The 12988-nt window shown below is 39.0% G+C and overlaps 1 protein-coding gene across 11 annotated transcripts in view; it reads right to left on the reverse strand.

Moving 5' to 3' along the window:
• The window catches only part of AFDN (afadin, adherens junction formation factor), a 185676-nt gene that overhangs the window by 112624 nt on the left and 60064 nt on the right, over positions 1–12988 (reverse strand). For all 11 annotated transcript variants that reach the window (XM_075267749.1, XM_075267746.1, XM_075267745.1 and 8 more), the window contains 3 exons: positions 10543–10637; positions 8814–9076; positions 1923–1989 (listed from right to left, as the gene is read on the reverse strand). In XM_075267749.1, coding sequence (XP_075123850.1) covers positions 1923–1989; positions 8814–9076; positions 10543–10637 — 425 coding nt within the window. The remainder of the gene's footprint in view (positions 1–1922; positions 1990–8813; positions 9077–10542; positions 10638–12988) is intronic.

The raw sequence follows: 12988 nt of genomic DNA on the forward strand, positions 1-12988 counted from the left end.
ATATGACATGGTGTCCAAAGACCAAACCATCTAAGATTGGTCCAAAAACCAAATAACCCTTCTTCCGTTCTGTGTCCAGCTCTGCCCTTATATCAGTTTATACCCACATATGACATTACCATTATCCTGGGTACACCAGTGTCATACATGGGGGCATAAACTGCAGTTTGGGCACACAGCAAGGCACAGAAGGGAAGGAGCGCGATGTGGCTTTTTGAGCACATATTCAGATGTTTCGTATCTGAACGCAATGTCATGTTTGTAGAGCCTGTAAGGTACCGGAAAAGTGGATTCCCCAAAAGAGTGACCTCATTTTGAAAACTGAATCCATCAAAGAATTTATCAGGGGATGTAGCGAGTATTAGTATCCCAGACGTGAATGCACAGCGGATGGTGAAGAGGGAATATATAAGCAGTGCGGAGTACATTGCAAACACCAAATTTCCTACTATGTCCCAGTAGCTCCTATGATTAGGGGGAGGTACTTTGGAGGTCACTTCTGGTGTCTTTTCCCTCATAAGCTCTAAATCTGGAGTGTCCCCTTATATATGCACGCACAGCTTGCATATTCCCTGCCTGCCGCAGCCTGTTGTGTTCTAATAATTTAGCGATTTGGGGGTTTCTTGTCTTCACATTGTACAAGCTATATTTTCTTTTTTTTTTTTTTCTGGTGATAAGGGCTTGTTGTTTGCAGGAGGAGTTGTATTCAATAAGTTGTAGGCACCCAAAAATGGTGTCGTAACAAAACACATTTTCTCTTTTTTGCTGGATAAAAAAAAAAGTCAATACTGGCATTGTGTTTTACCTTTTAAATTTTTCGCCATGCAGCATATAGTATAAATAACACGAGACCTTTATTCTGCAGGTCGGTACGATTAGGGTGATACCTCATTTATATATTTTTTTGTGTGATACTAATTCTGTAGAATAAAAATACATTTGGGGACATAAATCAATGTTTTTTGCATCGCCATCGAGACGAGTAACATTTTTATTAATCGGCTGACGGTGTTAGTTGAGGGCTTATTTTTTGCGGGACAACCTGTGCTTTTTATTGGTACTGTTGTGGGGTACATATGACTTCTTGATCACTTTTTATAGCATATTTTGTAAGGTAAGATGGAGAGTTTTCTCAGATTTTTTTTTCTGACATTCCCCGTGTACATTAAATATTGTTTCAGTTTTATTGTACAGATGGATTGTTACGAATGTGACAATACCAAATAAGCATTGTTTTTATAAAAAAAAATTTAAATATATCAAATTCATTTTCTATCGAAAAAAGGAAATTTTGGGGGCCTTATAACTTTATTAAATTTTTTTCCACTTTTTGTCACTTTTTTCAAGTGTCCCTTTAGGACATATGATTCAGCAATACTTTGATTGCTGTTTCATTACTACACACTATGAGACACAGCATGCACATATCTCAGTATATAACAGGAAGTCAGGCTATGCAGACGCATAGCCTGACCACTGCAGGTCCTGACCCCAGATCACCAGGTAGCAGGGGTCTCCAGTCACTGGCCAGACTCCAGGCTGCATATTACAGACACCGGCACCCTCTGATCTCGCCGTCGGGGGTGCCATAAACACCACGGAAACCCTTTGGATGCGGCGGTCATGTTTGACCGCCGCATTCAAGGGGTTACAACCTCCCATCGGAGCTGAGGTTATGAAAAAGGGTGTTAGCTGTTACCGATGGTTCCGATGTCACCCATCCACTCACTGAGCGGGCGGGCGGTGCTTGACGTAGTATTACTTCATGGGTGTCCAAGTACCTTGCACCCATGACGTAATACTACGTCAAAGGTTGCTAAGGGGTTAAACAAATATTTTTTTTCCACCTGAAGATTGGCTTATACATGAGGGGCATTAGCAGTCTATTAACCATTAAAAAAAATATAATAAAATAGTAATACCTTATTTGATTGCAGTGATGGCACACTTAACACGTCTCCTTCCATTCCAAAACTTGTTTCATGAACTCTGGATTATCAAAAATGAAAAGTAACAATTACCATACTGATATTTTGTTTACATCTTCTTAAAACGGAGACTATTAACAGTTTTGACCCTTCAAAACAGATGCCAGAAATAGATAAAGCAGCTAAAACATACCCTTGTTGCTGGTCATACCAGCAGACTGACAGTCCACATAGTTTCAATCCATGTGCCATAATGTGCTAAAGTGTTCAGTGGGAAACTGAAGTTTCCTGAGCTCTTTGCAGTGAATGACAGCCACCCTATCTGTTCTAGTGATGTTTCTAGCTTCAGAAAGCCAGAGTCTTCACTCAAAAAAACAGGAGAGGAGTTGACGAGTTTTCAGTGCAGGGATCACAGAAGACTTTGTTATTTAGCGCTTAGGGCACAGCGTCATTGCTCAAGGTAGATTAAAACTTTAACTTAGTAGTCAAATTAAACAATACAGAGAGTAAATGTTTTTGTTTGTTTTTTTGTTTTTTTAAATTTGAAAACTAAGATTGTGCAATGCAGAATATTCTATTGAGATGTAGAACTTTGCTGTTGGTATTACAGTAGCTTGCAAAAGTATATATATATATACACACACACACACACACACACACACACATACATACATACATACACACACACACATATACATATGTATACATACCCCTTGAACATTTGTAACCTTACAACCATAAACAAATGTATTTTCTTGAGATTTTAAAAGGGGCTCTATCACTGGATTTTCGCCATTTTAGATCAACATATGCCTGAATAGCCTTTAAAAAGGCTATTCAAGTCTTGCTAATTGTTTGTTAAAAGACAAAAAAATGACATGGTTTTAAAAGTAAAATCAAATAAAAATATGAAAAGTGTGATTTGCAAAAGCATTCAGCCCCTCTATATCAATACTTTGTAGAGCCACCTTCCTGCAATTACATGTGAAGTCTTTTGGGGTACCAGCATTATAGCAAGTCTTTTTGCATTTACATTATACAGCAGATTTGACAAAGATAACATTTCAGATATCATGTCCATAAACATCAACCCTCTGTCCTCCCCACCCTACCCCCTGAAATGCTGTCAAATAGTGGTGTACTGTTAAAATGATTAACAGTACATTTTAGTACCCTAGATAAACTATAAAAACAAGTTTTTAAAAACATACACAGAAGCAAAGTTATATAATTTCCCTCTATCTTCCTCCCATTTTATCCTTAACCCCTTAGCGACCTTTGACGTACTATTACTTCATGGGAGCTTGGTACTTAGCGACCCATGAGGTAATAGTACGTCATGGTTATAAATAGTCTCCGCGTCTCAAGAGACGCTAACTGTAAGAAGGTTGCTGCTGTCCATGACAGCAGACAATCTTCTCCACGTGAATCGGGAGGTTTAACCCCCTCCCTGCCACTTAGATTGCTGAAAATGACCGATCTATTCAGATCGGTAAATTTCAGCTTTCCGGCACAGATCATTGGATCTGCGCCGGCAGATGTCAGTAAAAGTGACAGGGATTGGAGGTATACATACCACCAATCCCTGTCGAGTGTTTGGGGGGCGTACAGTGGCGCCAACCCTCCAGATGTTGCAATTGGTTGATCGGCACGTGTCACGGCCGATCAACCAATTGCAGGCTTGCAGGACAGTGTTAACCGGGGGTCACTTTGCTTCCCATGTCAGTTCCCCTGGGACTTGCGAGCAGAGTAGACCTCCGTGCTGCCCTGTGAGCCTTCTGTGCGTTACCGCTGCTGCTGCGTGTCTTCAGTGACATATTTGATCTGATCAGAGCTCCGTCGCTGCTGCTGCCAGCCACCCTCTCCTGTCATTCCTAAAAATCTCCCCCCAGCCACTCCACCCTCCCATCCCCATTCCCATCCCCTTCCCATCCCCCCTCTCCACCAACCTCTGGCTGCATCAGCTCCTAAAAAGTTCTGCAATCTGCACCTAGCCAGTGGGTGCAGAACAGAGCCTCCCTCCCCCTTCTTCCTGACTGCTGGTAAAATTAACACTTTACCAGCAGAACTTTTTTTGGAAAGCCCTTCTTGGGTTTTTTTTTTTTAGTTAGTTTCTGCAATAAAGATATAGAGTGTGTGTGTGTATATATATATATATATATATATATATATATATATATATACATATATATACATATATATATACATATATATATACATATATATATACATATATATATATATATATATATATATATATATATATACACATACATATATATATACATATATATATACACACACACACACTTCTATCTGTATTATTGCAGTTCAATTTTATCTAGGAGAAGAATTTATTTCTAAACTCAGTTTTTTTCTAAAGCGCAGTGATCAGTAACAAATAAACGTTACTGATCACATCTGTACTATTTTGCGCACTTTTTTTCTAGTTAGATTTAGTAATAAAATATATATAGACTGCTCCGTCTATTTTATATTTTATTAGTTCAATTTTAGTTAGAAGAATCTTTTTTTTTTCTGTTGTGCTAAACTCAACGCAGTGATCAGTAACAAATAAACGTTACTGATCACATCTGTACTGTTTTGCGCACTTTTTTTCTAGTTAGATTTAGTAATAAAATATATATAGACTGCTCCGTCTATTTTATATTTTATTAGTTCAATTTTAGTTAGAAGAATCTTTTTTTTTTCTGTTGTGCTAAACTCAACGCAGTGATCAGTAACAAATAAACGTTACTGATCACATCTGTACTGTTTTGCGCACTTTTTTTCTAGTTAGACTTAGTAATAAAATATATATAGACTGCTCCGTCTATTTTATATTTTATTAGTTCAATTTTAGTTAGAAGAAAAGAATCTTTTTTTTTTCCGTTGTGCTAAACTCAACGCAGTGATCAGTAACAAATAAACGTTACTGATCACATCTGTACTTTTTGCGCACTTTTTTTCTAGTTAATTCAATTTTAGTTAGAAGAAAAGAATCTCTTTTTTTTTCCTTTGTGCTACTCAGCGCAGTGATCAGTAACAAATAAACGTTAGTGATCACATCTGTACTTTTTTTGCAGGTTTTTTTTTTTTTTTTTTTTTTTTTACACATCAAATACACGTGTTAAAGCACAACACACACCCCACACTTTGAATTTTCAATAAAGTTTCAAGAAATAAAGTTTTATATACTCAAGTAAAACACCACACACACACAAAAATGTCCCAACAGTCCCAATCATCCCAAAGAAGGTTTTCAGTAGAAGAGGCGTACGCCATACTGGCCTCTGACACTGATACCGCCAGCGAGGGAGAAGAGGAAAATGCCCCATTCCTTTATTTTTCCTCTTCTTCCTCCTCCTCATCCAGTGATGAGCAACCCCAAAGGAGGCGCCCCAGAACAATTGCTGATTTAGTTGCCACACCTGTAGAGCCCATGTGGACCCCACCACCAGAAAATTTTGAACCTCAGCTTCCTGACTTTGTTGCCCGGTCAGGAATACAAATTGAGACTGAGGGCTTCAGAGAAAATGACTTTTTCAAAATCTTTTTCTCTGATGAGTTTGTAGATCTTATGGTGGCCCAAACGAATTTGTACGCTGTACAATTTTTGGAACAAAATGCCACCTCTTCCTATGCCAGGCCACAGAACTGGACCCCAGTAAATGCAGCAGAAATTAAGATTTTCTGGGGTCTTATTCTGCATATGGGCATAGTGAAAAAACCTAAAATTCGTCAGTATTGGAGTACAGATGTCTTGCACAACACTCCAATCTATCGAATGGCTATGACCAGGAAGCGGTTTGAAAGTATCCTAAAGTTCCTTCATTACAATGATAATTCCCAGTGCCCGCCCCAAGATGCCCCAAATTTTGACCGCTTATACAAAGTTAGGCCAGTTATTGAACACTTTAGTACCAAATTTGCAGAGTCCTACATCCCTGATCAGAACATTGCAATTGATGAGTCTCTGATCAGTTTCAAAGGGAGGCTAAAATTCCGCCAATACTTGCCCAGTAAGCGGGCACGGTATGGCATTAAAATGTATAAGCTATGTGAGAGCAGTTCAGGATACATTTATAAATTTAGGGTGTATGAAGGAAGGGACACAAGGATTGAGCCCCCAGACTGCCCCCCAATCCTAGGAGTTAGTGGGAAAATTGTGTGGGATTTGATGCACCCACTGCTGGACAAGGGTTATCACCTCTATGTAGATAACTTTTACACCAGCATCCCACTCTTTAGATCCCTGAGTTCCAGAGGAACTGCAGCTTGTGGGACTGTGCGCAGAAATCAAAGAGGCCTCCCTAGGGCACATATTGCGCAGCCCCTCAGAAAGGGTGAGAGTAGTGCCGTCTGCAATGAAAATATGCTGCTGGTCAAGTATAAGGACAAGAGGGATGTTTTTGTACTGACCACAATTCATGGCAGCGGCAGCACCTCTGTCCCTGTGCGTGGCACCAGTACCACTGTCTCCAAGCCAGACTGCATCCTGGCATACAATAGGTACATGGGAGGGGTTGATCTATCTGATCAAGTCCTAAAGCCCTACAGTGCCATGCGAAAAACAAGAGTGTGGTACAAAAAGCTGGCCGTGCACATGGTTCAGATGGCATTGTATAACGTGTACGTGCTATCACGATGTGCAGGCCACACAGGAACTTTCCTTGAGTTTCAGGAGACAATTATCAAGACCCTGATATTTGGGGACCTAGAAGTGCCAGGCCCCAGTACTTCTGAAACTCAAGGTTCCCGTATAGTACCAGGGCAACATTTTCCCGGCAAAGTCCCCCAAACTGCTAAAAAAGGGAAAAACCAAAAAAGATGCAGAGTGTGTTACAAAAGAGGAATAAGGAGAGACACCACTTATCAGTGTGACACCTGCCCTGATAAACCTGGCTTGTGCATGAAGGAGTGCTTTAGATTGTACCACACTTCCATGGAATATTAATTTTAGAATTTATTTTCCATGGAATATCGCCTCCTTATACCATCACGTATTCTGCACACAATTACTTTCATCCGCTTATGCAGTAATTTCTGCAAAATAAATTATTGCCATACAAGCTGCATCCAAATGTTTGCTATACTTGGGTGCAATTTAACACTGACGTCACTGAAGTCAAGGGGTCTAGTTTCCAAAATGGGGTCACATTTTTTGGGGCTTTCACTGTTTTGGCACTTCAAGGCCTCTGCAAATGTGACATGGTAACTAAAACCAATTGCAGCCAAATCTACCCTCCAACTATTGTTCTCTCCCACTGTGTGACCATACATCACTTTACATACACATGTGGGGCATTTCTGTAGTTGGGAGAAAATGCTTGACAATTTGTGGGGTGCATTTTCTCTTTTAACCCCTTGTGGAAATGCAAAATTTGGGGTTAAAGCAACATTTTATAGCAAAAAATGTTACTTTTCCTTTTGTTGGGCCAATTCTGCTACACTCCTGTAGGGTCAAAGGGCTCACTATACCCCTTGATAAATTCCTTGAGGGGTCTAGTTTCCAAAATGGGGTGACATTTTGGGGGTTTCCCCTGTTTTGGCACCTTGGGGGCTCTGCAAACGGGACATGGTGCCTGAAAAGTATTCTAGCAAAATCTGGCCTACAAAATCCAATTAGCGCTCCATCCGTTCTGAGAGCGATTGTGTGCCCGTACATTAGGGTACCAGCACATACGGGGTATTGTCGTGTTCGGGAGAAATTGTGTAACAAAATGTGGGGTGCAGTTTCTCCTTTAACCCTTAGTAAATGTGTAAATTCTAGGGCTAAATGAATATATTAGTGACAGAAATTGAAAAATGTAAATTTGACCTCCATTTTGCTGTAATTGCTGTGAAATGCTGAAAGGGTTAAGAAACTTTCTAACTGCTGTTTTGGATTCTTTCAGGAGTGGTTTTTAGAATGGGGTGACTTTTGGGGGGTTTTATTAGAGAGGCCTTTCAATTTCCCTTCAGAACTGAACTAGTCCCTTGAAAAATGTGTTTTGGAAATTTTCTTGAAAATTTGGAAAATTACTGCTGGACTTGTAAGCCTTATAATTTCTGAAAAAAATGAAAGGGTGCTTAAAATTTGATTGCCACATAAATATGAGACATGGTTAATTATATTTATGAAAAAATTTGGGTAGTATGACTTTCTATTTGAAAGGCTTGCAATTTCAAAGTTTGAAAACTGCATTTTTTTCAAAATTTTCACCAAATTTCCTATTTTTTCATAATTAAAGACAAAACATATTGTCGAAAATTTACTACTGACATGAAGTACAATGTGTTACGAAAAAACAATCTCAGAATCACTTGTGTAAGTTAAAGCGTCTCAAAGTTATTGACATTTAAAGTGACACATGTCAGTTTTGAAAAAAGAGGCCTGGTCCTTAAGTCACTTTTGGGCTGTGTCTCTATGGGGTTAAAACTTATGAAAGAAAAAAAAAAAAAAAAAAAAAAAAAAAAAAAAACTGTCAACAATGAAAATACAGATGGCAAAGCAAATTCTGTTTTGAAAAAGGTTTAATGGTTTACTTGTCGGGATATTCTAGTCACAATATGTGGATTGATATGCCAGGTTCTGGTGACAGACTCCGTTTAAACGAGTTGTGCCACAGAGACAGATCACTGGAGGTCTGACCCCCAGTCATTAGGAGAATGGGGTATTGAAACTTCCATTCTATGCTTCCAAAACCAAGACACTCGTGTCATTTATCACTAATCAGTTGCTGAGGAAGACATGCCCATAAAGAGCATGGACTATGGCCCCAAACACCATAGTCCAAGGAGACTCATGAACTCCTACAGGTGAAGTATTAACTGTGACAGATACTGGTGGGGGAAAAAAAAAAAAAAAAAGACACACATACACTTGACATGTCGACAACTTACCCAGACTTCGTTCTCTGCCCTCTAACCATTTGTCCAGCATCTGATGGTCTTTTACCCAGCGACTGATCTTGACTGGGATCCACAAATTTAAACACATGTGACGATCCAAACTGTACTTTCACACCACTATGCAACATGGTAGTTTCAGAAATGCGCTGACCATCAACATAAGTATCTGCATCAACACTTCTTGGAGTAACAGTCACTATACCATCCATATTTGTGAGGTCACAGTGATGGGGTTGTATTCCTGGTCCAAATAACTATGATGAAAGAAAATCACCAAACAAAGAAAACTGGTACACTCAAGCAAAACACTTGCATGTAATTAACTATAAGAAAGCATGGAAAAATATCAAAAGGTCAAAGAGATAATGAATAATAACCTCTTCCTGCCAGGAGAATTTTTCAAATTTCATTTTTCACTCCTCACCTTCCAAACCCCATAACTTCTTTATTTTTCAGATCACAGAGGTATATGAGAGTGTAGGTCTGCTTAGACTAGAAATATAACATTTATCCCGTACAACCCCTTTAAGGTCAGTTCACACTAGAATTTAGGGACTTCCGTTTAAAATATACAGAGAGAAAACCTGTCCACTGATTTCAGTATAAAATAGTCTATGGGGTCCGCAGGCTTTCATGGGTAACTATATTTTAAGCGGATAGGGTTTCCAATTTTCAGGGCCCCAAAGAACGGAAACCTGAACGCTAGTATGAACCTAGTGTTAATGTTTGCGAGATAAATAGTTCTTCATAAAACGGTATTATGACCATTTATTATTTTGTGAAATGTACTGGGAAGCTGGAAAAAAAAAAAAATCACAATGGGGTTGAATTGGAGAAAAAGTGAATTTATGCGAATTTCTTACGGGTTTTGTTTTTACATACAAAATAGATTAAGGCTTACACAATTTATGTATACTGCAAACCAACTACTCAAAAACACAGATACAGAAGAAAAGCAATATTTTACTGTCATTCACTAATATGTTAAAAATCTATACTGCACATCACAAACTATGACTGTGATGGCAAAATCTAAACTTTTTTTTGAGATTGCACAGCATAAGTATATAAACGGACAACTTAATATTTCATATATCCCCTTAAGAGAAGTTCTCCATGGTGAAATTTTTTAGAAGCTGTAAAATTCTGCTTCACAAATTCATAAGCGGAATTTCTCTGCTTTGTCAAATTTGCTTTGGAATCTGCGATAGAATCCACCACTGAATTTGCAAAAATTCTTCCCCAGCCAACCAGTATTTTTTTGCCTCCCATTCATTACAATGGGAGTTGTCAGGCATAATTGACCTGACGATTTTATAACATGCCAATTTTTTTCACTAGCTGAAAAACAAAAATAGCTAGAGGAAAATCAGAGTCTATTTGCAACTGAGAAGAATTTCAAGCAGAATTTGGACACTATTTTGTGGCATATTCCACTCCAAAATCAGTTCCAAATTCCTCTGTGTGTACATATCCTTAACCTGGAACAGGTACAGAATCAGAGCACAAACAACTGCATTGTACAGAGGCTGCATCTCCGAGCCAGTTAAACATTCTAGACATGTGCAATGAATGTGACATTGCATGTTTAATATCCTCTAAATTCACAATGGCCTAGGAAAGATAACTGAATGCTAAAAATATTGTAACCTGAGGCCACTGTAACTTGAGGGGCCATGTGTCTACACATACATACTCCTTTATATAAATAAAATATCACCTGTATTGAATTATCTTCCAGTTTCTCAGTTCCGACCTCTGTAACACTGAGCTGAAGTCGATAAAGCTTTGGCTTATCTCTGGAGTCAGACCCATCTCAATATTTAAAAGTGGGGGGAAAAAAGAAAACAAAAAAACAAAAACCACAAGTTAGAAGAAAAGCATTAACATTACAGTTGCAATATAAGACTGTATATAAAAAGACAAAAACTAAGAAAATTATAAACAAAAGAAACCGTTCTGTTTTTGAGGATTTTTATGTAATACAGTTTTGAGAATACATTTAAAGTTCTGCTGACTTAATTTTTTTATTTATTTGATTGCTGCAATAGCTCCACCAGTGTATAAAACCAAGAGGTACAGCCCACAGATTAGTTCACAGCAATGTATCCAATAGGTTAAAGTATTCCACCACTTGCATTCAGTTAAAGTTCAGGAACCAAGTAAGTAAATAGTAAGAGCTTAGACATGATGTTTTGATGCTGTCATACATAGTCACACAGCTCACTGTCTGTGTAAGTCCAGGTATAGCCCAGGAGTATGTGTCTCTCCAGGCACTCAGAGTAGAATTTGGGTAAATCCAGACAGAGTTTTTTTGGCCCGGAACCTGAGGCGGAGGCCCCCTCAGGGTCCGGACCAAAAGCCGGGTAGCTGCGACTGAAAGCAAGTGCACTGCACTGGCATCCAGCCGCGCACTCCGATCCGGACTAGGCCCAATGAATGGGCCTAGTCCGGAGGAGGGTGTGTCTTCAGACCGAATCACGAGGCAAAACGGCCTGAAGAATGAGCATCTCACTTTTTTCTGGGAGCCGGAAGAAATGGCTCCAGGAAAAAAGACCTGAGCGGCTGCCATTGATTTCAATGGGAGACGTCTTTTTGGTCAGGATTTTGAGGCGGATACGGCCCTTCTGCCCAGCAGCGCCTATCGCGCTGTACTGTGGAGCGGGGAGGAACACCCCCTCCCCTCCTGATAATACTCGTCTATGGACGAGCTGTGTGAGCAGAGGGAGGGGGCGTTCCTCCCCGCTCACACTCTACAGCGCGATAGGTGCTGCTGGGCAGAAGGGCGTCCCTGGCTAAGTGTCAGAAACGCCCTTCTGACACTAAAGCGCTACGGTACCGGGACCGCTTTACAATTGAGCGCACTGTCAGCTTTCCAGCAGTATATAAAACTGCATGTGCCCGATCTGATGAAAGGTCCTCTTTAAATAACCCTTTAAATGCCTCCTAAACCATGTGCCGTGTAGGGGCCTTTAGGAGTGGAAACAAATTTGTATCTACAAACTGATGAAACACACACCATCTTTTTATAGATGTGCAAATCAGCCTGCATCAAAAGCAGAGCTGATGTGCCTACAGACAACCATGATACAGGCAATGTCAGAAAATATTAAACATGGCTAGTGTGTAGATACTAGTCACCAATTCCAGAGGCGAGGTCGCCATTTGCAACTGTCTGTACGCAAGCCTCTCAAACCAGTCCCACCCACTTGCAGGCTAATTTGTACATCAATAAAAAATTATATATATATATATATATATATATATATATATATATATATATATATATATATATATATATATATATATATATATATATATTCTGCTTGCATTTATTCAGTTTGATGCTATAAAAATATATTTCTGTTCCCATTAAGAGTCCCCTACCCAACACTCTTGTTAATAGGGGTCTGCCAGCTGTTAAAATGCCTCCCAAAATAATAAGACCTAAAGACAAGCAGAAATGCTCAAGAAGAAAATACACAAAGTGAAGAAAAGATTGCAATAACCATAAAACTAGTTAATTCACCATTACTACTATTTAATAAGACCATGGGATGTCAGGTCGCTCAAGCATCATATGATTATCTATGTGTGAGAGAAGGAGGTGGTATTGTTAAGTTTTATTCCAGTTCAGATGCCTCACACATTATATAGATATAGTTTTGATGGTTGAACAACCTTTGAAAAAGTAGAGAGAGAGAGGAAAAAAAATTCCTGGTGAATGAAGGTTACTCTGACACAACCATGTACATTTTAGTTTACATTTGGCCATTACAGTCACTCAAACTGGTTGTACATGTAAAAGGCCAGGAACAATGGTCTTTCTGGGAATGTTCTTTCGTTTTCTTTAAAAAGCATTAATGGAAAAGCATCTACCAGCCAAATTATTATTATTTTTTTTTTTTTTAATACAAACGCCAACTTCTTAGTAACAGCTTGTTTAAATTTCACCTGACATGATGGTTTTGGTTGAAAAGTTTATTTAATCAAATTTACCTTTAATGAATTACACAGTATATGTAGGCTGTACAATTTTAATGTGCAGAGACATTGACATGTGTTGAAATAGGGCTACTTGATATTTTAAAAAAATGTAAGTCACTGTACATAATCGAGTATAAGCCGACCCGAATATAAGTCGAGGCCCCTAATTTTACCACAAA

Source organism: Leptodactylus fuscus, chromosome 3, assembly GCF_031893055.1.
Source record: "Leptodactylus fuscus isolate aLepFus1 chromosome 3, aLepFus1.hap2, whole genome shotgun sequence".
Taxonomy (NCBI): Eukaryota; Metazoa; Chordata; class Amphibia; order Anura; family Leptodactylidae; genus Leptodactylus; species Leptodactylus fuscus.